Source organism: Lathamus discolor, chromosome 2, assembly GCF_037157495.1.
Source record: "Lathamus discolor isolate bLatDis1 chromosome 2, bLatDis1.hap1, whole genome shotgun sequence".
NCBI lineage: Eukaryota > Metazoa > Chordata > Aves > Psittaciformes > Psittacidae > Lathamus > Lathamus discolor.
Window position 1 is genome coordinate 45,817,677 of NC_088885.1, and position 27,182 is coordinate 45,844,858.

The 27,182-nt window shown below is 38.5% G+C and overlaps 1 protein-coding gene across 15 annotated transcripts in view; it reads right to left on the reverse strand.

Moving 5' to 3' along the window:
* PARD3 (par-3 family cell polarity regulator) overlaps positions 1-27,182 on the reverse strand; it is a 458,414-nt gene that overhangs the window by 290,609 nt on the left and 140,623 nt on the right. For all 15 annotated transcript variants that reach the window (XM_065666724.1, XM_065666723.1, XM_065666722.1 and 12 more), the window contains exon 3: positions 17,646-17,826. In XM_065666724.1, coding sequence (XP_065522796.1) covers positions 17,646-17,826 — 181 coding nt within the window. The remainder of the gene's footprint in view (positions 1-17,645; positions 17,827-27,182) is intronic.

Consider the following 27,182-nt stretch of genomic DNA (forward strand, 5'->3'; position numbering starts at 1 on the left):
GTCAATGAGAACATATATCCAGGAGTAAACCAGGAAGAAGGAAGGGTCACTATCCATCCCACTGTCAACCTGGAGATGCAAAGGAGCTACCTTGCTGGATGGGTGCCCAAGCTGCACTTTGATGCCACAGTCGGGATGTAAGGGACAGCTGTAAGATCACTGTGGGACTAATCCTCAGCATCCATAGGCTTTCCATACTCAGCTTGCAGCTGCAAGTCTGTAAGATGATGCTGCTGCAACCAAAACTGAAATTCACTGTAATCATATTTTTTAACTTAAGTTCTCCACAAAAGCTCTGTAAAATGCAGCTCAGATATTTTCACTCCTCAAAAGGAAGAAAGCTATCTTGCATAACCACTAAAAGAAAGCCCCAGGAGAAGGGAGCCATCTCCTGTACTGATGGACTTAATTCTTTAACCAACCAAAGAGCAAGGGATTTTAGAGAACAGGTCTTAGTACCATCATTTTTATCCTACATTAGAATTTAGAAAGCTCTTTGGTATTAAGACCTCCTATATTGATTTTTCAATCCATTCATCCTTATGAGGTTTGTTCCCAGCACCTGGACATTCACAGAGTAAACACGGGAAGATGTACAAACAGTGATGAGTAGAACATCCATAGGCTCTCTGTAGAAGTCTGTATAAGTTCTCTGTGCATCAAGCAATCAATGTGCTTCCAGCAGGAAACTGCCTCTGTTTTTCAAAGTGTTAAGTTCAAAACCTGGAAGTTAACTCTAAGAAAGTGTTCACATAATTTTGCCAAGCTACACTATTTTTACATTAAACACAGTGCTTCTGACTTAATCTACTTTACTGTTTAATAAAAGTAACCACATTGAATTTTGTAAAAAGGAGCAGAAAATTAGCTCTTTATTGTTTTGTTAGCTATGTTTACGCAATCTCTGAAGGCAGAGTATTTTAACAACTAGATGAGAGCTAGCTTATTTAATATTTCATGTGAGATGCCAAAAAAACTACTGCATTAAATAATATCTAAGTTACTTACTACTTATCACTACCAATAAAAAGGCTATTCAAAAGAGAACACTCATGCAGAGGTTTTTAAATGTCACCCCAGAACAAAGGTAAATTTGTATGCATACAGACACACATTCAGTTGGTATCTTGTCTTTACAGAAACCAAAACATTATTTTCCATATCATCCACATAAACACTAAAAATAGTTCCTAAATGTTTCTGAAACTAAATAGCTTTCTGGGAACAAGTTCATTACTTTGTGTTTCTCTGGAATTTTTAAAACTATTTTAAAAGTTATTAATCCATGACAAAGTTCACTTCAGTGTCTCAAACGAGATTTGGATTTATGCATTTTTAAAGCATTCAAACATACTTCCAAAGGATGCTTATCACTCCTTTCTTTGACTCAAGTTCAAACGTAGAAGCAGAGATAACTTATCACTTGGTCAAGCAGCACATATGCAAAAAAGCAAATCTCTCAAAAAGTTTTAAAAGGGAGCCAAATCTAAGTATATGTGGGAAATCAAATCTGAGTCTTAGGAAGGGAGTATGTCCCCTCCTCTCCACAACAGCACATTTCTAAGAGAGGGGCTCTTCATCATGCGAAAGACAGCAAAAAGAAAGGCCGCTCATGAAGGAAAGACTCTTGGACACAGTATTACAAAACACACTGTTGCTGGACCAGAGGACAGATTGGATGGCTCCCTGCTCCAATCTCAGCATCAAGCACACCTCACTCACCTCCCCCAGTCGGAATACAGCCATCACTGTACTTTTGTGTGATTACTAATGTAGGGCAGATTAAAATAAACCAAATAGGTATATTTGGGGGGGGGGGGGGGGGGGGTGTGTGTGTTGTTTCCAAAACTGTTTGGATAAAGCAAGACCCCTCTCATGTTCCTCAGAAGCAGCTGGTTTATCTCAAATACGACTACTGGACTAAAAACACCAATCAAGTGTAATAATTTCTGGTGTTTCCACACAGGTGGAGAGAAAAGCAGTTAAACATCTTTGGGACATTTGCTGCTCCTCTTTAGCAGCAGCACCTCAGCAGGGCTGGGAAGCAGTTACACAGAGAGGAGCAGCAGAACAAGTCACCTTAGCTCGCACTCATTCAGATTCACACTCCTCACTCCTAGCTGGCACAAGGACAAGCAGTGGGGTGTTGTCCCCCTTCACTTGCTAACTCCAGGAGACAGGGAGATACAGAGATCAAGAGAGAGATGATCATGCTCAGCACATCCGTAACCTACAGCAAGGTGCATACTGAATCCTGCTGTCACCGACATACCCAGGAAACAGTCCCTCCCAACACCGTTTCTGCCCACAAAAGGTTTGCAGCTCTTGTCCCTTCCCACACTTTGTGCTTTAGGAAGTCCTGTGATGCAGGACCAGAGGCGACAGAAAGCCACCTGTTTCAGTAACTGGTGCTTCCCAACCCCATTCCTGAGGGGTTTTCACAGTTCTGTTTTACAGGAGAGGAAAAGTGAAGACCTGGACATCACACACTGTGCATTACCTTCTTGTGGGACTCACCTGGAGATGACTACAGAAATACAAGCTTAATCCACAAAAATATAAAATTAAGTTCTTTAACAAAATATCATTTTGCAGATATTGTTATCAAGAAAAAACAACCTCCCTGCATGCAAACTGGAGGATAAGTCTTTGCATAAATAAAACAAACATAAAAATTCTTGGATCAAAATTCACTCAGCAGCATGAGGCTGAAAAAATTTTCCTAAATCTGTGATTTACTATATGGCAGTTTGCTTGTCTAGTCTTTCCAAAGAGCGATCTAACATTAGTGTGAGGACAGCGAGAGGGAAAATTGCTGCCTAAGTGGCAGGTTTGTTATTGTTTGACAATTCTAAAGAGTTCACTAGAAACTTCTAAAAGGAGCATCTCTAATTCCCTGAAATTACTGATAATCGGCCACGTGAATGCAGAACAATTATGAAGAAAATTGAATGCTTCCAAATGCCAATTTGCTGTATATCCTGAATTAATACTGAATAAGCATTTTTAGTTTCTCGTAAAAGCAAAGGAACAAAAACCTAAGCCTACAGGCATTAATGGCTTTCCTCACAGAATTTTATATCATCATAATTTTTGCATTTTGTAATCATACTTAGCATTTATGTGGTGAATTACAGCTTTAACCTCTTTTTCTTTCAAAAAAAAGAAAGTGTAAGGTAAACTGCCTTCTGCATTGAAGGTTCAACAATAAGCACGCACCCCACCGCAGCATGAAGCCCCCTAATACAGCCATATATAAGCTGTTTTTTCCTAAGTCAGACCAGACTTGAAGCCACCGTTGCAAAATAGTGTCTCAGAAATTTTCCGTGGTACAGCTACACCATAAGGTATGGTAAAGGGGAGAAATACGCTGGGGAAAAAGGGGGACAAGACATCCATCTTTTAGCTGAGCCAAGACACAATTTCTGTTTAACATGCCAAGAAAGTGTACAAAGTTAATGCAGAATTTTTACACAGGCACAGTTTCCTGGGTTGCAGCTCAGTCACCAGACAGTCCCACAGGAGAATGGGACAAGCCCAAGCCATGGTGATGGAACCAGATGCTGTCCATCCTCATTAGTCCACACTAAAGAGGAGGTGAATCAAAAAACAAATGCAAAAAACCTTTAAAGTGAATGTTCTCCTTTTTCTCATAAAACCACACTCTCCACCTACAAACAAAACAGGTTATGGATGAATGAGAAATCAGGTTGCTGGAGGGTTTGCAGGAGAAAAGGGATTACAGCAGTATAGCTGGGGAAAGGCTGTAGCGGATGGGATGGGAAGGTAACGGAACCAGCTGGAATGGACACTGTAAACAGGGAGAAAGAGTACAGCTGGAAAAACTGCACCAGAAAAGAAAATGTTAAGAAAACAAATATAGAAGAATGTTAAATGATAAAAGTACAAGTCCAAGTATGAGAATAATCATTCGCTACACATGCTGCAGCACTACAGAGGCTGCAAGCAAGACTCGTAACTCAAAATTCTGAAGACACCCTGTGATCATCTTGTCAAACACCTATATAAGCCCAGGTACACTGTGCAATAGTGTCTGCATTTAGTCTTTTAACTTCTGTTGGAAATACAGAAAAATATTGACTTTAATTTCGAGACTTCAGGAGACAGAGAATCCATCAAAGCCCCAGGACTGTCATTTTTAAAGCTCTGCAATTCAGTGAATGTCTTCTATGCCTGAGACATCCACAGTTTGTGTTTCAGGAAAGGCAATTCAAAATGTCATCATGCACTTATACAAATCTAAAATTACACACAATACCATTTTTCATTTTGTGATTAACACTTGAGAAATAACAAAAGTGTAATCATGTGGGATTATCCTTCCTTTTCATGCCTTTAACATTTTTCTTTACACTTTCTGACATGGACCAGGTCTCAGATTCTACAGACAGTTTTGCAAAAAAAAAAAAAAAAAAAAAAAGATAAAAAAGAAAAAGAAGAGAAAATGGAGAGCAGCAGAAACATACTCACTTCTTTCTCATAATCATGTATCATTTACATGGCTCCTATGGTAAGTATTTATATGGCAAAGTTATATCAAGTAAACGCTTATGGATTTGTAGTTGTCCCCAGCGAGGTAAGCATTCCCTGCCACTAAACTCCTTTCTTCTCCCATTCCCACTGCCCATTCTTTTCTGGTCCATGTTTCTTTGTTTTTTAATTCTTCATGCTTTCTCCTTTCCTTTCTCCTCCTGTTTCTGATCATGGGCTGATGATATCAAGTGGATGTCTGTTTTCTAAAATTTCCATGAGGCACAAAGTTAGCCCTGCTGCACCGGGTTCTCTATCTGGACTTCAGCAAACGGAAACAGGAGGAAGGAGCATCAAGTCACCAGCTAATCTTCTCTGGGGTTAAAGCCTCATCCCCATCACACACACTGATCATCTCATTCTACAGCTTGGTAACTACAGACAAAGCACACAGCAAATTAAGAGCCTTAACCAGCAGCCCTTCCTTTGATATTTACTCACATTTCATTGTTAAAAATGCCCCTTCAGGTGTCTTAAAGAAACGACATAAAAAATAGTGGATGAAAAAGATCAAGTGAAGAAACACAGAACAAACAATCTGCATTGCAGTGCAAGTGAAAAAATAAGAAAGTAATTATGGCTAAAATGAAACAAACACATTTAATTTGGCTGGTCAAGGTGAAAATTGAACTAAATTAAACACATGTATCTATGAGTGAAAATTGCCATCCATCTTGCTAAACACTTGACTTTAATATCAAGATCTTTTTCCAAAGTAAGCAAACACCATATTTTCTTTACGTTACGTACACAAATACTTTTTTTTTCTTTAAAAACATAAAGTTAAGAAAAAACACAAGTGCAGCTTTCCTTACAAAAGCCATTACTTTTGATGCAGTGTAAGATGAATTATTTCATTTAATTACTTACTAAACTTATTAAATTCTACAAAACATGGGGCAATGAAATGCCTTCCTCCCACAGAGGTCTGAAACTCAGTTACAATTTCCTTGGAAAGGAACAATGTACAAATCTTATCTTCTTTCATACAGAAAACACTGAAAATCTCTTGACCTAGAACTCAAGACATCTGTCAGATCTAGGAGACATAAAGTAGAGAAAAACACAACATTAATACACAAGGACTCAGTGCCTCTTAATAACATGATTGGATTTGCAGAAAAACCTTGAAAGCACATGTACTCAGAAAATATTTAAAACATCTGGTGAAACATGGATGAGGGGAGGGGGGAATACAAGCCCACAACATAAGATCAAATTAAAATACTTCATTAAAAATATTTTTCACCCTTAGTAAAACATTCCAACTTTGAAAAAGAAAAATGGAAATGAATGGAGCAAAATCCTAGCCCTGGGAGAATTCAAAAACTGAAGATGGTACATGGCACAAATTGCTCAGTATGAGTGAAGTTGATGTACTGCCTTGAGGGTTTGAGGAGTAATTTAATATTCAATTCAGCCTGTAACAGCAATCTCATGCAAGGAATTCACATCCACAGAATCATTCTGAGGAATGAAGTAAGAATCCCAGAAGCTTGCTTGCACAGCAGCAGTCACACCAGTTAAACAGTGCATAAATATTGGTACTACGGTACTACCACAACCTTGCAGCTACTGAGATCTTTAAGGAAATTCCGGTACAAAAGCACAAATACGTTTACACACACACACACTGTGCTCCTCCATAAGCTCATTCCAGTGGGAGTGTACCTGGACAGCCCTGTGCCACAATGGGAAGACTGAGGGGTGAGACCCCAGAAAGCACCTGGTTCCCCCTCCTGCAGCCCAGGGCATTCTCCCGGGCATGGCCATCCTGCTGCCATGCAACAAACCTGCTGCCTGCACCCTAAGGAATGCAACTGCTCTCCCCTAGCACCACCATGGACACGGTTCAAGCGCACACTTTTTTAGATGCATAGAATGGGTTGGGTTGGAAAGGACTTCAAGATCATCTAGTTCCAACAGCCCTACCATGGGCAGGGACACCTCCCACTATACCAGAGTTTGGTACTCTCCTCTTCCATGGGCTTTCTGGATCTGCTGCCACCACAACATACTACTGTACAGATAAGCTGCCAACAGACACACACAGTTTAGGATAAACTCTTCAGCTAACACAAGTAATACGCGTACCAATCTGTAATAAACATTTATGCATATTCTCAGCTGCAGTTTCACTGAAGCTTTTTTACCTTTCACTTTTTGGAGGCTAGATTTTAAAACAGCTCCATTTTCTCTTCTTTCCCTCCATTACTTCTTACACATGGCTTCTTCGCTTACTTCTCCTGTATACAGCCCTGCTCACCATGGAGCCAGAGCTCTGGCAGAGACCCTCTCCCTGATCCTTCAGCTACACATCCCACACCCCTGGTCACTGCTGATGTGCAAACTGGAAATACCATCTGAGTACCAGCAATAACTGCAAACAGATTTCCCCCAACCCTGACGGGTGGACGAAGTGAAAATATTTATTTCACTGTAATGTTCCATTTTAAGCAACTTAGCAAAGAGCTATGGGAAAGCAGAATTACGGGAAGATTTTGCCCACTTATGTTTTATTACTTTAAAGGTGACCTTAAAACAGAGGTAGACGTAAATCACCTACATGTACAATACTCACAGAAATATTGCCTACTATGTCAAACTAGAGTAGTAACTTTATTCACTCACTTAATGGATATTTCTCACAAATAAATGTCACACAGTTCATTTGAAAAGACAGTTCCATATTTTTTTTCAGTGCAGCACTCCTAGTCAGCCCTTCGTTTTTATTTATTTTTCCATGAGTCAAGAGCCCAACTAAAATTTTAAATAAAACATGAAGAGACTTCACTATGCAATACCCTTCAGATGGAAATCATTGTGAAAGTTAGGCAGTGCTTGACCTAAAATCCCTCTGTCATCTAATGAAGGTCTTAAACATCCATCAGAGCTTAAAATGGATTGGAATAGAAGAAGATAACATCATTTTTTGCATTTGGTGGAGAAGCCTGCATATGCAGAAAACATTACTGAAGTTCTGTTTGTTCCAAACAGCCCAAAAGCAGAGAGATCAAGAGAGAACTTACTGAAAACCATTGAAAAAATTTTTATTATATAGCACTGGTTAACAAGGCACGTGTAACCATTCTCCAAATTGTCATTCACTAAAAATGAACTGCTAGCATTGCTTCAAATGTTATTTCATTTGAAACAGTCTCAGCAGATGTTGCTCACATTTATTCTGCTTGCAAACCTGCAAAGGCATTTACTTTAATAGCCCATATTCGATGGATGGCTCCTTTCCCCAGCCACCCATTCAGAGCCTGAGCATAAATACAGAGAGCTTTCCTTTCCCAAACCCACAGGGGGCCAGCATCCTCTGAAGAGCGGTAAGGGCAGGATGTCCATAACTCCCAGACACTGCACAGTGCATGAGGGAATGGGGTACAGAGGCACCCAACTGAGTAAAGCAGTAAAGACAACTCACGTCCTTTAGTGCTCATTAACTCCATGTCATGCTTGTTCCCCCAGATTTAGGCTGGCTTTTCAGTGTCACATGACATAATCTGTTATTCTTCAAGGTCTGAGAACATGTGGCAAGAAACACTGCAGCTGCCTCTTTGCAGAGGATTATCAGTTTGGGAGCAGCACCACAGAAAGTGACTAGATACCAGCATAAGACTCAAGGCAGATGATGCTGTTGGTTTAACCATAAAATTCCATGGAAGTTTCTCAAACACAATTTTACTCTAAAAAAAAAAAACATGGCATTATCTGCATTCATGACTTACTGTCCATAACCCAAATATACTTACCTAGCATAATTATGACTGAGTAGGTACTTCCTTGGGACACATAAAATTGCTCTGTGGGTCAAATTAAAAACCCATTTGCTCTGTACAACATCACTTAAGTCTTTCTCTTCCAAATATAAAAATGATCATTTTTTTAAGGCAATGAAAGCAACATTTTATTTTATAAAGAAAAATATTTTGTCATATAAAAATTTACAGTGTGAGGTAAATCACATACAGAATAGGATTCACAAACATCTATTTCCTAACTGGTCAACAATGTTTCTCTCACAGTGCACTTAGTTTAGGCCATACTCCATCTCATCCTGAAGATGAGATGGGTCAGTTGAACTCACCCCAAAAGTACCCATTCCTCTTGAGGAATCAGAAAGTGGGCTGCCTCAAGTATTTAGCTCGGATGCAGAACCTGAAGTCTGTTGATATTAACCTCATCCACTGTGCCTGCATTGAATCAGCTGCTTCCCAGCGACTGCCAAGAGTCCCAATTTTACCTCCAGTTGTGAACAGTGCTGTACAGAGACCTGAATCACATCCAGCCCCTCAGGATAAGGTTTTAGTGGTTGATCAAAGTTTGCTTTGAGAAGCTAGACCCTTACTCATATGCACAATTTCCAGAAACTAAGACAATAGCTTGCTATTGCTGCCTTCGCACTGCATGCAAGTAGTAATACAAATATTTTACCTTAACCTAAGCACCACTTTTTGCTCTTGTTTTAAACCCACTTGTTCCCCAACTCCCTTCCCATATATACAGTCACTTCCAGTTTCTGTAAATCCAAAAACGTTGACAGAATTAATTACTTAAATCCATAACAGAGGCAAGAAACAGACCTGGAACACAGCCCAAGCTCACATCCACCTCTCTAATCCTAAAGAGATGAGCTCTGGCACCAGGCCAGGAGGTGAAAGCCCCCCCCAGCAAGGTGGCTGCTGTGTCCCAAAGGGGGACCCTGGCTGCACCACAGTGTCACGGAAGGAGCCCTGACCACGCAGCGGTCCTAGATACTGAGCTGCACTGAGCCAAGCCATGACACAGGAAAGCAGGCTCCTGCTTCAGCTCAGCTCAGACCAGGTTCAGGGGCTCAAGCCAGGTTTCTCACTTCCATGGCATCCAGTGCTGTTAGGGGCCAGAAAATCTGGGGAAAACTTATTCTAAACACATAGGCTTGATTCTCACCGTAAATGTTTAATCTGCCCCTAACATGAACCCACAGCATTTCTGAAGCTGGAGCTCATCTAACTTACACAATTCATTTAAGATTTACAACAAGAGATGGGTGGGAGAAAGAACAAACTTTATCTTTTTTAAAGCAGAAAGTAAGGCAATAAATTAATGCAAAGTTATTTCTCATCCACTCCTTTTTTTCCGTATCATCTTTCAGTCCTTTGCAGTGCATCAGAGAGTAAATAAAAAAGAAACTAAAAAACAAGCCTATTCAACTAGCAGCCATCTGTCCCTGTTTCATCCCCCTCAAAAGAACATGTCAAAAGACACAGAATTTAAAGCAACTTTTTCCCAGTAATCACCAAAAGAGATGGTCTGTCTCCAAAACACATCCCCATCTGAAAAAGAGTTCACGTGCTGCAAATGCAGTAAAGAAGGGAGCAAGAAGAGCTCTTGTGAATTAAGAACAAAAGCAAGCAACAATGCTCTCACAGAAGTGCAAGCTTAGCCTAATTAAGGATATACTTAAAGTATAATATTTTACAGCCTTGAGCTTGTGGCCAAAAATATCAAAAAATACTGGGGGGAGGGAGAAGTGTGCATGTACTAACTCCTGCACCGAACACAGGGTAACCCTGCAGACAGCATGACACTGAGACCCCAGCATTCACAATGCTCTTCACTAGCCCTACAACACCCTTCCCATAAGACAACCCCGCTTATGACTAAGTGAATAATTAAGTACATTTGACAAGCCTTGCATCCTCTCCTTTTAGGAAATTTCAAGTCATTTTTGTCAGCAGTCCACCCCCACTGGAGACCAATGTTGTTGCTTCAAAGCCAAGCAAAATACGAGCGGGATACCAGTTAATCTCATGGACTGGTGCTTCTGGATATTAAGGATGCCTTGAAGCATACTGTTCTATCACATTCAGAACTAGTACCTATAAATACTGCAGGAGAATTTTTGAAGCTGTTGGATTAAAAAAAAAAAAGAAAAGAAAGTGTAATATGTACACATGCTTCTATGAAGTAAAAAATTTCACAGAGTGGTTGTCTGAAACCATGAAAAAACATTCCCTACTATTTCAGATTCATGCTCCTTGCCTTCACTGTGCTCCTTTTTGTTTGCTTACAGTGCAATAACAAGAAAAAGAGGAACAGTCAAGAAATCATCTATAGAAAATGATATTACATTTATTGACACATGTGAGTGATATTACACTTATTGACACGTGAGATGCCAAACTCAATAAACAAATTATGTTATCACAAAGGGACTGAACCCATGGTACAGTACAATGGACTTGAGCAGCTACACTGTAATGTTTGATTGGATAAAATGGCATTACATTTTTGTATACATAAAAATACAATTCCCTTAAGGAATAAGTTACCTTTCATTTAAAGAGGGGAAAACAAAACCCAGCAAACATGACCACCGTCACCACACACGCATACTGAAATGTTCTCAGAATACAGCTGCGACTTAAGTAATAGCTTCTTTTTCAAGTGATCATTAAATCTATTAAAGATGTCCAATTTAGACTAATATCCAAACCTGACTTCTTAAACTGCTCATATTCAGTAGTTTATATCTTCATAACCCTTACTTATTATCTCTCTTGTACTACATTCTGTAGCTATGGTACACAAAATACCACTAGGTATTTGTACACAATATCATATTTTTATTACTACCCACTGTCAGTACCCAATGACAAAAGCCCTCACCATATGGAAATGCCCCATGATTACTTAGGTTTCCTGTAGAGAATTCAGTTAGTTCTAAAATTCATTATTTTATTGGTTTCAGGTATTTTTTAATCCTACTAGAAGAAACAGTATTTTGTTTGATGGTACACTGAGAAGATTGAAGATATTAAAGGTTAATTTAGAAACTTAAGCAGTTTAAAATCCATTTGTTTTTATAAACGTGTCATGGCCTCATCAAAAACACATGGTTTTTAAACTACTCAACAATCCCAAATTAACAGCAGAGCACTATGCTTGCAGAAAACACCAACTGGAGATCACTCAAGTCAGAACTGTGCAGTAGAATGAACAAATTTAGTCTCATGGAAGAAAGGAGCACCTGGTGCTGATTTTTTGATTCAATAATTCTGGCTTTAAAACAATCACATCCTTGATAGAGCTACAGGGATAAATGTGATAAGAATTCCTGAAGGGCGAGAGCACCAGAAGGTGAGGAAACAGACTTTGCTAAATCTTCTCCTCAAACTCAGATGCATGAGAAACCTTCCTTATTCAGCTGCCAACAGCTCAATGCAAGCCTCAATTTGAGGTTCTTTTCATATTATTCAACACAGTAAAGGAAACATCTGAGAAAGAACCTGGCAAGGAAGTAAAAGTGGGAATGGGTTAGGGGAAATGGGTTAGGGAATCTTTTGAAAATCATTCCTGGAACTGCACTAAAATGATGGCACTTGAACACCAGCTGATCATCAATGAAATTTCCTGACCAAGGAGATCCACCATCGAAAGCTGACATGACCCAAAGCTGCTCAGTGGTGCTAGTGGAAAACCTCACATTGACATTAGCAAGCATTGCCTCTAAAGCCATAGGTCTTCATTATAATGAAATACTTACAATAATTCTAATTTCTTGCTTCCTTAGTTCTTCAACATTTGAAATTACTGTATTTCCATATATAAAGCTGACTCACAGCTGAATATGGAGTCAGAGAGATATAAGTAAGAATGAAAACATCTCTAACGGACATATGCAAGAAAGAGTGCTGAAACCATTATCATTTTTTGCAACCAGAACAAATACGAACTCACCTATGCAGTTCTTACCAACATATGAAGTTCTTCAAACATTTAAACAAAGGCACTTAAAAATACTAACAAAGCAATTCTTAGCTTATGCATTTGGGAGTCTAGATAAACACCTGTATCGGATCTGTGAAGTGCCATATTTAAAACAGCAATTTTAAAGTACTTGAAATACACAAACTAATTTATGTGCTCACACATTTAACTGGTTTGCTTACTCTTGGATTTTTCTGAACACTCAAATTGTGAGATGCTAAGAAAAGATACATGCATATTTACAATGGACGCACGTGGCCCACCTGTGGATACCAAGCGACAAAGGCTTAGCAAGAAACACAACAGATCCACCACCACCAGCCAGTTGTCCTCCTGTCCTACAGCACAGGTCAGTGCTCAGCAGCACACAGAAGAGTGTTTTGTTACACGAGGTGTAAAAATGTTTAGCCCTTCATGTTACAAAAAGGGGCTTTTTTCCCAGGAAATGCCAACTTCCCTTTTCTTAGTAGACATGGAGAAAGAGAAAAAATAATGCATCTGAAGACTTGGACCCCACCAGTTTTTAACTAAGTAAACCAGCCCTGATGATTGGTTGTATTTTCCAAAGCATCTTACTCTTTGTGCTCTCCAACTTGTTTACAATTTCTTCAAATCTGGCACCACAACTGGTCACTCCAGCTTAAATCTTCCTGATGACAAATACTTTTGTGAGCCCACAGCAGCATTTGCCTTTGATCCTTTGATGGAAGAGCATAACACCCAGATGCACTATAATAGTGCACTCAATGCCCAGATCCTTCTCCCAGTACTGCCTTGCAAATTACAGTTTTCTTTCTAGATTCAGTGACTGTGCATATCTCAATGATCTCAAAACAGTTTTTAAAAATGCATGAACTGAAATGCTGAACTGAAACCTTGACATGCAAAGTGCTTGAAAGTCCATCTTAGCTTTTCATGCAACACTCTATATTCCAGTCCAGATTTATTAAAATAGTGAATGGCCCTTAACCTAAAAGAGCCCTCAGATACTATACTTGATATGTTCTACTAATTTACCAGCATACTACTGAACACCACTCAAAAAGCAGAGAGATCCACAAATTCAAAGGCAAGCAAGGTCATGAACTTTAATATAGCGATGAATTCCCAGTGAGCCTCTGCATGCATGCGTTTATCCATAAGGAATAAACCTGTGCTTATGGCAGGGTAAAAACACACATGCACAGAGGGAACCTTGGAGCAACAGCCATGCTCCTGAGTAAACAATGATGTGAAGCTGCAGCAAGTTCTCTGCTCCTCTGCACTTTGAGTACACCTTCACATCCAGCTATGCACTCACTTCATAATATTCTCATCTAGAGTTTTTTTTTTCCTAGTCCCATAATCTGCTTCTATGACAAGAATATGAAACTGGTGCTGAGAGTCCTACTAAAATCTATAAAGATCACTTGAGCAAATAAATCACTGGAGTACAGCATTTCCAGCTAGCTCTTAGTAATTACTTAAGACTCCTCTGGCCAGTGTTTCGGAGAGATGCCTACCATCAGTCTTTAGGAGAACCTTACGGTTACTCCATACCTCATTTTTAAGGAGCTCACACACCTGCCAAAGACATTCTGAAAACAAAAACAGCAGTTCTGTGAAGTCACGGTCAACTGATCTGTGTCCCACTGGCACAAACTAGTACAATACTAGACCATGGTGGGAATCTGTACATGCACAATACACCTGCACAAGTCTCTGTTAGGTATCTCACTAAGAACATCATTTACTTTTACAAATAAGAGCTTTAGGAAGTACAGTCTTGAATGTTATTAATTATCTCTGGAGTCACAGAACTACATGGTAATTTCAGTGGGTGGAAGAGCTCTCTGGAGGTTGGTTGGGCCAACCCCTCCACACAAAAGAGGACCAGCTGAATCAGGTTGCCCAGGGCCATGTTTGGTCAAGTTCTATCCATTTCCAAGGATAGAGATGCCCCAGCTTCTCTGAGTAGCCTCTTTCATTCTCCAGGTGAAAACTGTTTCCTAATATCTAACTGGCATTTTCCTTGTTACAGCTTCTGCTGCCTCCAGCAATAGTGTGCTCATGTGAGAAAAGGCTAGCTTCATCTTCTCAATACCTCCACCATTAAACAGCTACAGAAAGAAAGAGATTTCCCAGCCCCTTACTGTTCTCTACATTGGGCCAGGGGAAAAAGAATAACAAATTAAAATACCACAACACATAATTTAAACATCTCTTAATGTTGTTTTCCAAATAATGTTATGTATTAAAATTTCTTTTAACTGTAACAGTTGAAACACTGAGAGACTTGTAGCAGGTAATCACACCAAGACCAAGAACTAAGACCACCCTTAGTTATTTTACAGAACTAAATAACTTAAAAGGAAAACTAGACAAAGAGATGACCCTTTTCACAATATCTCATGGAGCTGGAAAGGGATTTTATTTACAATATTTAAATGCAGTACTACGAAACAAACACTTGGTTCACAGGCAGTGCACCCGCTGCTGAACTGTCACTGCCTGACATCCTGTCTTATCTGCCAAATTGCTCATTAGGTTTGGCAATTTTCACCTGCGCCTCCAGTTTATATTTCAGCAGGGAATAAACATCAGTCTGCTTTAACAATCTTCTGCAGCGAGCTTCCAACCTCTTCTCAGAAAGCACGCAGGCACACACAAAAAACGCCTTGTGTTCTGTATGCTTAAAAAAAAAAATGCAGCTCAACCGATGAAATAGAACAAGGGGAAGTTTAACCTGAGTAACAGAAAAGCAGTAAAAAAGAAAGAGCTAGATAAGACACATAAATAAAACAACAGTTTGTATTGATGAACTGTGTTTTCAGATTGCAAAACAACACAGGGGGTATGAGCCAGCCTCACTTTTGTTTCCACATTTAGATGGGAAGATCCAATTTGACACAACCCCCCACGTGCAAAGTACAGGCTGTGTTTGTGCATGGGAAAAGAGGAGTCCAGATGAATATTACTTCTCCAGCTGGACCTGATCTAGCTAACCTTTCCCTTGCTGGGAGAGGAGCGATGGCGTGATCTATAAACAAACAAAAGGGTAGCATGGCAACCAGAACAAAGAAACGAAAATCTCAGCAGGCCCTTCAGCCCCAGCCTAATGTGCTGAGATGCTGCCACCGAACGGAGACTGCTCCTCTGTACCCCTCAGGTGCAGGTGAGTGGTAGCAGAATGGCATCAAGCTATGCTTCTGCCAGGGAACTGCTGGGGAACAGAGCCCAGCTTGTGAGCAAAAAGCACCAGAGATGTAAAACAAAATGTCTAAAATGCTATAAACCAATTTCAGACGGAATACTGTTTTTCATTTGTTAGAAGTAAAATATTCACCGCCAACCCTGCAATTAGCTAGAAAATTACAATAATTACAGCAATTTTGTATCCTATCTCCAATCCAATTAATAGATATATGACCTTGTCAACATGTGATAATCAGGATCTGCATCTACCACAAAACTGGATGGGTTTTATTTGCTGAATAGAACTTACACAGTAAGAAGATAATTATTTGAAATACTGAGAATACCATTTGTATGCTATGCTTCACTTCACAAGTTATAAAGGAAATACAATAAGGATATTATTTCCATTTTCAATGTATATTTAAATGAAATTCTTGAAATAGGTATGTTTAATACAGGATAATATTACTGGACTGGGATTCTAAGCCTGTGATTTGGAACATTTAAAAACAAAATATATCTAATTGTCAGCATTAAAAACAAGGAAAAAAAGGAATTCGCTAGATAAAAGAACATCTCTGATTTGTGATAACATTATTTATGACAAATTTTCACCATTTTATTATAGCACGCTTTTATAAAGAGTGCTCAAAGAGCTATAATTCTTACCAACAGTTTTAAAAGTCTTCTGCATTTCTATAGACCTTTGTATTGTAGGGCCTCAAAGCACTTTTTGGCCATTTTAGCTACCACTGAACTAGCTCAGTATTCCGTGTATTTTCCAGAATGACACCAAAGATAAGTGAGCTGCTTAGTATATCACTGAATTTTATCTGCGCTATATGATGTTGATGCACTAACACCAATGTAATGTATAATACACCAGACAATCACATTAAGGAGAAAATGTGTATGTATTTACCTCCTCTAACACCACCACCACCAGCCCCCCGAGCTGAGAACCCTGGAAGACTGCTTTTTGGCTTATGCATAGAAATGAGACATGCACTTAGCAGTGGCATACCCTAGTGACAGTCAAATGGAAGGGTCCTGAAATGCCAGGATACTTATTTATCCTGCCATTAATCCATTCCCTAATTTAGTTCTGTGTTGTAATTAAGCATAATTATAGCTTGAAAAGACACATGTTCAACTAAACATAAGGTAATTGTTAAATGTTGCTCCTTTAATTTTACAGAAAACACTCTGGTATAAAAACCCCTCAAACTTTAAAGAGAGTGGTAACTTTTCCATTTGAAATACACTTGATTACTTAAACACAGATTTTACCCATTAAAAGTACACCTACAGAAAATTAATCTCGATAATTACAAATAGTTGTTTTAAAAACTGTATCTGTAGAATATCAAAGAACTGACTTACTAACTTCTGCTATGAATTTTCTGGAGTGGAGTCACTACTTCAGAAGTTCACTGAGTGAAATGATAGACACTACACATACGAGGAAACAATGCTTTATCCAACATTGTCTTGTTTGCATGGTATTTTTAACAACAATGGAAATTACACAGTAAATTCAGTGGCATGATTTATCTTCTCAATAAGCTGAAACATTCAAAGATCCTGCCTGAGCAAGAAATGTGATATGTAACTTCTGCTTCATGGCTTTGCAACAAATGTTCCTCATGTTGAAATAAACAAAGGGATGTTCCTGATTATGGTTTCTGTTTTTTTAAGAAGTGTACATTTGCAACACAGTAAATGCAATATCAGCAGGTGTTTTTATAGAAAGGTGACAAGCATAACCTAGCAACATTGACAGGTTCAGTAGAAAGTGCTTCTATCTTTAGTTTCTTTTTATCCTTTTCTTCGTTAAATGTAGGAAAACTGGAAAACTGAGAATTACACTGTGCAACAACTACATTTGGAAATTTTGCTGTGATTTTCAGGGTGAGGACAATTTTAAACTGACAGCACAGAAGGACTTTATTGCTTCTAAAGCCGTTTATAAATAATTTATTAAACCAGAAAGGTTTGTTTACTTGCATGCAACAAGTATTTACGTAGTTTCTCAACTGATCAGCATTCAATCAGGATAGATAATGAATAATTTCCCCAGCAGTATTAATGCGTAACAGCACTTGGCATCCTCAGAAGTTAGCATGAAACACGTCAAGATGTTAAGAACATTTACTTACTTGCACGAAGGACTGAAGGGGTGACTTCAATTTCACTTGTTGCTTGGTAAGGCTGAAAGGCTGATGCTGCGTTGGAGCCAAGCTCGCTGCCAAAGATCTCTGGGCTTTGGGTGCCTGTGGAGCTGGCGCTGGTGCCGTCACCTCCATGATGTGGATCTTGCTCATCAAATACAGCCACGAGCTGCAAACGACAATTAAATCTACTGTTAAAAAAAAAAGCTTTCAGCAACAAAGTCCAGTTTTAGGTGAGCATTTCATCATTTCTTCCCTCCAATGACCAAGAAATGTCTATCAACAGAGATGCAGATCAATGCCTAGATCACAACATCATCAGCCCAAGGAAAGGCAGCCATTAATTGGATAGTGCAAAGGGTTGACAGCTCTAATGGAAGACAAAACCCATCACTGCAAGCCACAGAATGAATGGCACCAGGTCAGGAAAAGAAGGGTCACACCTTCCCCAGCAAACAACTTGATCTTACCCAGAAATGCAAAAAACTGAGTGCCAAATGATATCTGTGCACTGGATTTATCACTTGTGATTTGATACTTCTATGTGAATCATTACTACAAAACCCAATCATGAGCAAAACCAAATTATTATAGAATAAAAATATACAAGAAATCATTTTAATATACACTGAAAGCTACAGACAAAATACAAAGCCACCCAAAAGTGTTATAATCACTGCAAGTAATCATCTAGGAATCTGCTAAATACCAATCAATTACTTGTTAATATGATTTAATTGTGGGCTTTCCTTGCAAAATTTCTTTCATCAAATTTATGGAGATACTTCTGTATTTGTTTGCAGTCAAATTCTCCAAGATAAGCCTAAGAACCCAAGCCCAACTTGAAACTTGGCCAAGTCACCAATTTAATAAGGATTTACTAAATCTGTGTTCACCAGTGCAAGTGAAACAGGAAAAACATCAGTGTTTTTCGGTAAATCTGAGCAATTCTTTTTCCGCTGTAAATGAATGTTTTATTTGAAAAATAATTTATCCCAATTTATCGTTGGTGACCTCCTAGAAATGGCCATCTCTTATATACATTTCATTTTAGAACTTAATTTTCAAGATGGGTAAAAAAGTTTTATGGATAACAGCATTCTGCAGTCCATAAATTAATCTATAATGTAATGTCTGAAAGACATTTCCAAGAAAACATTACATTCTTCTGTCCAAATTGGTAGGGCAAATGCAGCAAATCAACTTAAACCTACACTGATCTCTGCAAATTGTTTATTTTGTTATAACAACAATTAAAGCTTTGATGATCTCAAGGAACCAGAGACGCCATTTTCTCTTTTCTTTTTCTTTAAGTGAATTTGACATCATCTCACCCTGCAGATTTTTGTATTAGTCCCTTTACTCAAATCTAACCTACACAAACACTGGCAAAAAAAAAATTAAAACTGCAACTGTAAGCCCAAGTGGAAACAATTTGGGAATTCAGCTTTTGAAAGTATTTTCAGGCATTAACTTTTTTTAATCAGTAGTTCTGAAACTGCAGAGAGTAGCAAATTTCTGCCAGTAATTCCATACCTAATGCAAATTTAGGCTCTGGCATGCACAAAACAGAAATAATGAATCAGTAATGGGCAAAATGTCCATGCACTCTTCAGTGATATATCAAAGGTAGGGAGCAAAGGGAAAATCAAGCTGCAGTTGCAGACAGCTAGAACATGTTTTAACATACAATTCATTACCTTATGCTTGAGAAATCTGTACACACAAGAGAAGTGACATCTAAAATGTCAGTAGCTCAGGAGTATTGGAAATTTAATTTTCTAACACATTGTGAAATACCAATGCTTACAAAAAATTGAAGGATATTTCTCCAAAGAAACACTTTACTCATAACACTTTTACTGTTTTATAACAAGCTAATTACCAATCTCCAGCAACTGAAGAGAAATCAATCCACAAGCGAAGATGTGTAAAGTATTAGAACCAAATACAAATGATGTATTTAAGAATTCTAGGCATGAAACATCAATTTTTTTTTCTCCTTTGCATGGCACATTTCAAGATAAATCCCCAAATTAGATTCTGTTCCTTTGATGCTGACTGAAAAATATTACTTCATGCATGCTGCTGCAAGTATTTTATATATATTATATATATGCAAAAAGGTACATGCATATAAATCTCTATATATGTATTTTCTACTGTAAGTTGCCTCCAGCTTTTTGACCATTCCAGACAGTCTACAACATAGAACTTCAGAACATCTAAAACTGAATGTTTCTTATTTCAAGCTTAGCTTTTGATCTTTTATATATATATTTCCACAGGTATTCGCCGTTTTGACAGCACTAAACCTTCAAAAGGCTTCAGTTCTATTAAAAAGCATACCAAGTTGCAACATTTTTGCATACATGTGAAGAAACACAAGCTATGTTAGTTTTCTCCAAATCTAATTAGCATTAGGAATGCAGGTTGGGAAGTTCACTGTAAAACAGCATGACAAAGGTATGCTCATTCTTCACAATAAGCCAGGAGTTACTCACGACAGGAAGACTTTATGTGAATAAACAATGTTGGATCTTGATTTCCAGAGCCTGGTATGCCACACTGTGGATGATGAGCTCACAGGAAATAAGGGCAGCCAAAACATAGTCTACTGTATTCTGATATTCAGCATTTATTTTTGCTTTCTACAACACATTTTATATTAACCAAGGGAAATTCTTTGAGGAAAAGAAATACACACTTTTGTACCTCTGGAGGCCCAGAAATCACGCCCTGACTACCATTTTTGCAGGAACAAGAAATAAAACAAATAATACCTGAAGAGATACCTTACAGCTACTTAAAAAGAAGTCACACAAGTGGACCTACAAAGAATCCTTTGCAGCAAGAATACACACCAATAAACACTGCTTTATGCCAGGGAAACAAATGGCCTGTCAGTGAGATGCCAGTCACGTTTACAGGCCAAAGTCATGTTTCTCATTTGGCAAATCATGGAACACAGATTACTAGACCAGGTTTTATCAGCCTTAAAGTCAATGGTAAACCTATGGTATTTTGCTAGGCTCTAAATATCAGATTTACAAGGAGAGTAGAACACATAGATTACTATCTTTCCTAGTAGCAACATCTTTACTGTAGGGAAAGTGCTTCCATGTTGATTTTTTATTAAAAAAAAAAAAAAATTACTGTAATTACCACAACTATGTACATTGCCAGCTTTCAAATGCAAGGAACTGCATTCTCCTTTCCAGAATCACTCTATAATTACTTCCAATACCTGACACGAGCTGTGCCTCCTGTACTCTGTCCTTCAGTTTTAGATTTCAACACCTGCAGTGACCCAAGAAACTCACCACACCATCCACTATTATATGGAAGAGATCAGTGGAAGTGCTGAACAAACCATAACAATGCATAAAGAAAGAAGAAAATAGCCTAGCTGTTCATTATTAGGTCAGTACTAGCTCTTTAAAAGATCTTCTACCAAAATTCACTGAAAAGTGAAGCCATTTGTCTTGTTTGAATTAGTTGGGTTTTTTAAAAAAGACAACCCCACAGCCAAAGATCAAATATAATATCAATAATAATAATTAATAGATAATAATAGTCGTTAGAATAATAAGATCTGTCCACACCCCTGTTCCATGGGGCCTGAACTTGAATGCATCAAAGACATGATAATGAGGTTAAATAGGTTACAGCAGTTTTAATCACTGTAACAGCGTAATAGGACACACTGCTGGCATTTTTCAATCACTGAACTACAAATTTGGAAATGGGAAATAAAATCAAGTAGCAACAAACCACTGTCTTCTCAAAGCAAAAATAATAAATGATAAGCTTCATTTAGACTGGCATATTTACATTTCTAATTATAATACTGCAAAAGCAACGGAGAGGAGGTTTCAATATAGGTCCATATCCTGCACTCACGTAAGCTGGCATAGGAAGAATCATCACTTTGACCAACTAAGAATTTGGTCCCCATTGTATGCTTACACTATATAAGCATACAATGAAAAAAAAAGAAAAAATGAAATTTCAAATATTCAGCAGCACTTTCAAATATAAACATGGCACCTTTGCTTAGATCATAAATTATGGAAAGGTTCATCCCATTTCAGCAATGGAATTAGAGCAAGTCTTTGAAAGGTCAATATCCATAAACTAAAATACTCCTACTTATTAAACTCCAGAGCAACATAAGCAATCTTATATAAATTATCAACAAAAGGTATGATTTGTTTCAAAAGCAACAAAACCAACATTAAGTGTTTGACGAACAGCAATTTTTAAAGAAAATACAAAGAACTGCAGTAAACCTCAACAATACTCCAAGTGAGAAAAAGTACTTTTCAGTATATTTTAAGAGTCAGGGTTTTTTTTATTGCTACCATCATTCTCCAAAGACTAAAAGAATATATATATATAGTATAGTTTAAAAAACAGCAACTAACTTGATGCTCTTCTCTTTTTGACTGGTAAAGACTTTCTAAAGCAAACAGAAAAAGAAGGGGGAGCAACATAATTTAATTCTTTCCGCTAAATATACTGGTTTCATCAAGCAAACAGGTTTCCAAGAAATTATTCTACACCTGAGATATCGAAATAATGTTTTGATGAGACACTTTTGGCTTTGGGATAGGAGAAAGGCATTCCAGCAGGTCACTAAATTCAGCCCTCTGTAGCGCATCTGACTTGACTTTCCACAACATCATGTATGGAATTAATTACACTCAAACAGTTAGTTCTTTCTAAGAAAAGCTGAAAGTAGCTGAAAGTGCTACTAGGATGAACTTCTCTATAACTCTGTCTGGGATTCAACATATCATACTAACCAGGTTATATTTACTCATAAAAATAAAAAGCAAGAAGACTGATTTATTTTAATATTGACACAGCAGTCTGCATTCCAACATTAATTATTACAATTTCTGTCTATTTAAAAGTAATTAAACATTAGTAAACACATATGCAGTCTTAATTAATAGACTAGATTAAGTATCTGGATGTTAATTAACCAGATTAAAAAAATATTCGCACCGGTAATGGTTATTTACATTTTCATTAAGTACTAAAACCACATAAAACAATTCAATCCTATCAAATCATGCAGTTAGGTCATCCCTCTCCAGCACAAGACCAGAAATCCTCCACCCCACAGAAACTCATGAGGCTAGAAACTTTTGCTGTATTTTTGCCCCACTATGACAAATAAGGGTGTCAAAAAGATGACTTGAATTTTGTCTATTCCTAGAGTGTAAGTCCAAATTTTGTTAATTCTTTCACAATATTAATTGATTAATCGGACACTGACTCACGTGTAGGCACCAGTAAATATTTCTATCTTGTTTTAACATCAGTTAGGAGTATAGCTCCACTCTCCTGCTAGAAAAACAGCAAGTGACCACAGGATGTGAAAAACAGGATTTGAAGATCCTTCATTTCTCTGCAATCCAAGTGCACACTTTTTAACACAGACTCAAACTGAAATCCCTTATCTTTTAAAATGATTAGGAGCCATTTAAAATATCTGATTTCTTCTCCCCAGAAGGACACTCATTAAGATACTTTCAAAGAAAGACATTCCAAAATTGTTTCACTGTTCATTGACCAACTGCTTGGCAGTTGATCTGTGAAGCAACCAGAAGTATCTTTATTCCCTTGGCTGAACCATGCACTTTCCCTCCTGACCCATACCACAATTTACAGATGCAATCTTCCCTTTCACAGATGCTGTGGTCTTCTGGCATTTATGCTCCACAGCTTCTCCTGCAGTATGGCCATTCATGTACAGAACTACCTTTCATACACAAGACCAGCACTAACACCAATTCAATGACTATATGCAGACTTCCAAACTCAAACCTTTTGTTTGATGTGTGGGAATTGGAGGGGGGGAAGTGGAGCAGCATGACTGATGCAAATTTGATCATCCTTCATGTTGCTTCTCCTCACTACACTAAGCTACCCCTGTGCCGTCTGTCATCACATCACAGCCCTTCTGAGCCAGCTGTCAGTGCTGAAGCAGCTCAATACCCGCTACAGGTGAGGCACCCACAGTGACAATAGTTGTTCTCAGTTTATACTTAATAACTGAACTGGATAACTTTTTCACATGAAACTTTGGTCCTTGAAGGGAGAGACTGTAATGGTCCAAATGAGATTCTAAAATCTAAACTAGCCATATCAATACATCTCCACCTAAAATAGCTAGTTCCAGCATTTCCCTTAAAACCTGGTGCCAGAGCGTTAAGCCCAGCTGTGTCCTGCAGTCCCAGTGTATGGGTCTCTGCACACACTTTTTGACAACCACCTGATCTGCTGATGTGAGAGATTTTAATCACTCAGAGCACTGCCATACACTCTCAGATGTGTGCAGCAAGTATCTGGAAAAAGATTATGGAGGAGGCTGGCAGAAAATTTAAACACAACCATCACTGACCTCCTTTCCTCAGAACAAACCTTTTTCAATTGTAAGCAAGGCTGTACAGTGAACCCACACGGTGACAACAAAACTGACTATACAATTCCATTGCAAGGAGCACAACTGAAGTAGACTGCAAGAGAATATAAGCATATTTCTATAGTAACTTGGGGTATAGTAATTCAGGGTTGGCAAAAATCAGTCTGTACATTACTCAGTCCGTGTTACAATGCAGAGTTAAAGAGCACTTGTTTAGTAATGCCCAGCAGTAAATCAAATTTCAGCTACTGGTACCTCAGACTCCAAAACATCCTGAAATACAAGTTGCTTATGAATGAACAGATGAGTATAAGAGAGAAAAAATACATAAATTCAGGAAATTAATTTTCAAGGGAATAGCCAATAATTATTTAGATATGAAAGAAACTAAATATGAAAGCAATTTGTAGGATTTCTGATGACTGAACTGACTTTAATAGCCCCATGGCAGACCCAAATTCTCATTATTCCTTGAGCTCACTTTTCTGTATGGCTCATTAAAAACCCATTTAAATATAACTACTGTTTCAATGAACTGGTAAGAGAAAATACAGAAAGAAATGGACATCTTCACAAATAATGCACTACTACCCGCAGACATTTAAAAAAGATCAATTAGCAAAAATAGCATCTAAGAGGCATTCTGTGCTATATGTTTAACCTGAATGTCCGCTTCAACAGACTTACAGATTACCCAACATTTTAAAAGCAGGAAAAGGGCAAACAAAGTTTCAATAGACAAACTGACACAAACAACAAACCTGTATAATTTCAATAAAATCTTTACCTGTCCTAATTCATCAGCTTCAGCCATGAACAACCTCATGAAGTTCAACAATGAGAAGTGCAAGGTCCTACACCTAGGTCGGGACAATCCCAGACACAGCTACAGACTGGGCAGAGAAGAGATTCAGAGCAGCCCTGCAGAGAAGGACCTGGGGGTGTTGGTTGATAAGAAAACTGAACATGAGCCGGCTTCAGTGTGCGCTCGCAGCCCAGAAAGCCAACCGTATCCTGGGCTGCATCAAAAGGAGCGTGACCAGCAGGTCAAAGGTGATCCTGCCCCTCTACTCTGCTCTCGTGAGATCTCACCTAGAGTATTGTGTGCAGTTCTGGTGTCCTCAACATAAAAAGGACATGGAACTCTTGGAACAAGTCCAGAGAAGGGCCACGAGGATGATCAGGGGACTGGAGCACCTCCCGTATGAAGATAGGCTGAGAAAGTTGGGGCTGTTCAGCCTGGAGAAGGCTGCATGGAGACCTCATAGCAGCCTTTCAGTATCTGAAGGGGGCCTATAGGGATGCTGGGGAGGGACTATTCATCAGGGACTGTAGTGATAGGACAAGGGGTAACAGGTTCAAGCTTAAACAGGGGAAGTTCAGGTAAGACATAAGGAAGAAATTATTTACTGTGAGGTTGGTGAGGCACTGGAATGGGTTGTGAATGCTCCATCCTTGGCAGTGTTCAAGGCCAGGTCGGACAGAGCCTTGGGCAACATGGTCTAGCATGAGGTGTCCCTGCCCATGGCAGAGGGGTTGGAAACAGATGATCTTAAGGCCATTTACAATCCTAACTATTCTATAATTCTATGAAGACAGAACTAGCTTTTTATAACAATTTTTCACAGTAATGTAGCTAGAAGGAAGCCAACCAACTAATATTCTTGAACTTTACTAGTTCATTGGTTTTAGAAAATAAGAATGACACTTTTAGGGTCACATTCTACTATCAAATTAACACTTTGCATTAGATTTTAATTTTTTTTTTTTTTTTTTTTTTTTTGCATTATACACAGGTGTAAGCTCGTATAGAATCATAGAATAACCTGAACTGTAAGTGACCTCAGGAGATCATCTTGTCCAGACCAGAGTCAGTGAGAGAAGGATGCTCAGGGCCACATTTAGTTGCATTTTGAAGAACCCCAACGACAGATACTCCACAACCTTTCTAGGAAATCTCTCTCAGTGGCCACTCTTGGATTTAAGATTTTTTTTTTCCCTACAGCATGTTGAAACTTCCCTTGTTGCAGTTTATGTCTGCTGTTCCTCAAACTACTCCCGTGCACCTCAGAGAAAAGTCTAGCTCCATCTTTGCCACATCTGACAGAGAGCAGCTATATCAAGAATGCTATGCCTTACACAACTGCACGGCCATACAGCCCCACCCCTGAAAGCCTCCTATTACCTGTGATGTTTTCCAGCCCCCTAGCTTGCTCTGGTGGCATGTGGATGGGCCATCATGTTAATGTCTTGTTTGTACTGAGGAGGCCAAAATACTAGGGAAGCAGAGAGAAATACTCACTTCTGTCAATCTGCTGGTTACAGGCTTGCTCATATAGCCCAGGATGGATCTGTTCATCTTCATCACAAGAGCACACTGCTCACTCATGCTCATCGGGTTGTTCTGTGCCTACCCAGGCAGTGTGCCCCTAGCCCATACTGCTGTGCGGGGTTATTCCAGCCCATACAGAAGACTCTGCATTTGCCTTTGCTGCACATAACCCACCCCTTCAAAGCCCCATGATTTAAAATAACTACTGCTGGAAAACAGATCATAAGTCTTACTGAAAGTCATTCTCAAATCTGCTGACTAAATAAACATCTTGCTGACTAAATAAACATCTTTAACGTTCAAAGCTCAACATAACACACCAAGTAAAATCGTATTTGTGAGATCAGGACTTATCTATTGATTCAAAGAACACTTTAGTTTTGCAGGTAGTTTAAAATCCTTCTGCTTTCATGATCCTTTAAATCTAAGAAACAATTCTGAAGCAAATGTACAAGCGTTTTATTAAAACTTTGCTTTTCATTATTCATCTCTTCTAGAAATTCTAGAATCAATAGTAAATTGCAATCTAATCTTCTTCCAGTAGGGTTTAAATACAGTTTTAGGTATTATCTTGTAAGTTCCTATTAAATATATTTGAAATATACACCAAATTTTAAAATATTTTAAAAATATTAATTTAATTTTACATATATTTGCAATATTTTTTCCTCCCTTCTCCTCTTTATTGCTGAGCAGCAGACTAAAAGCAAGCATGACTATGGCAGCCTGGAAAGCAATTTGTTTATACTCTGTCTGG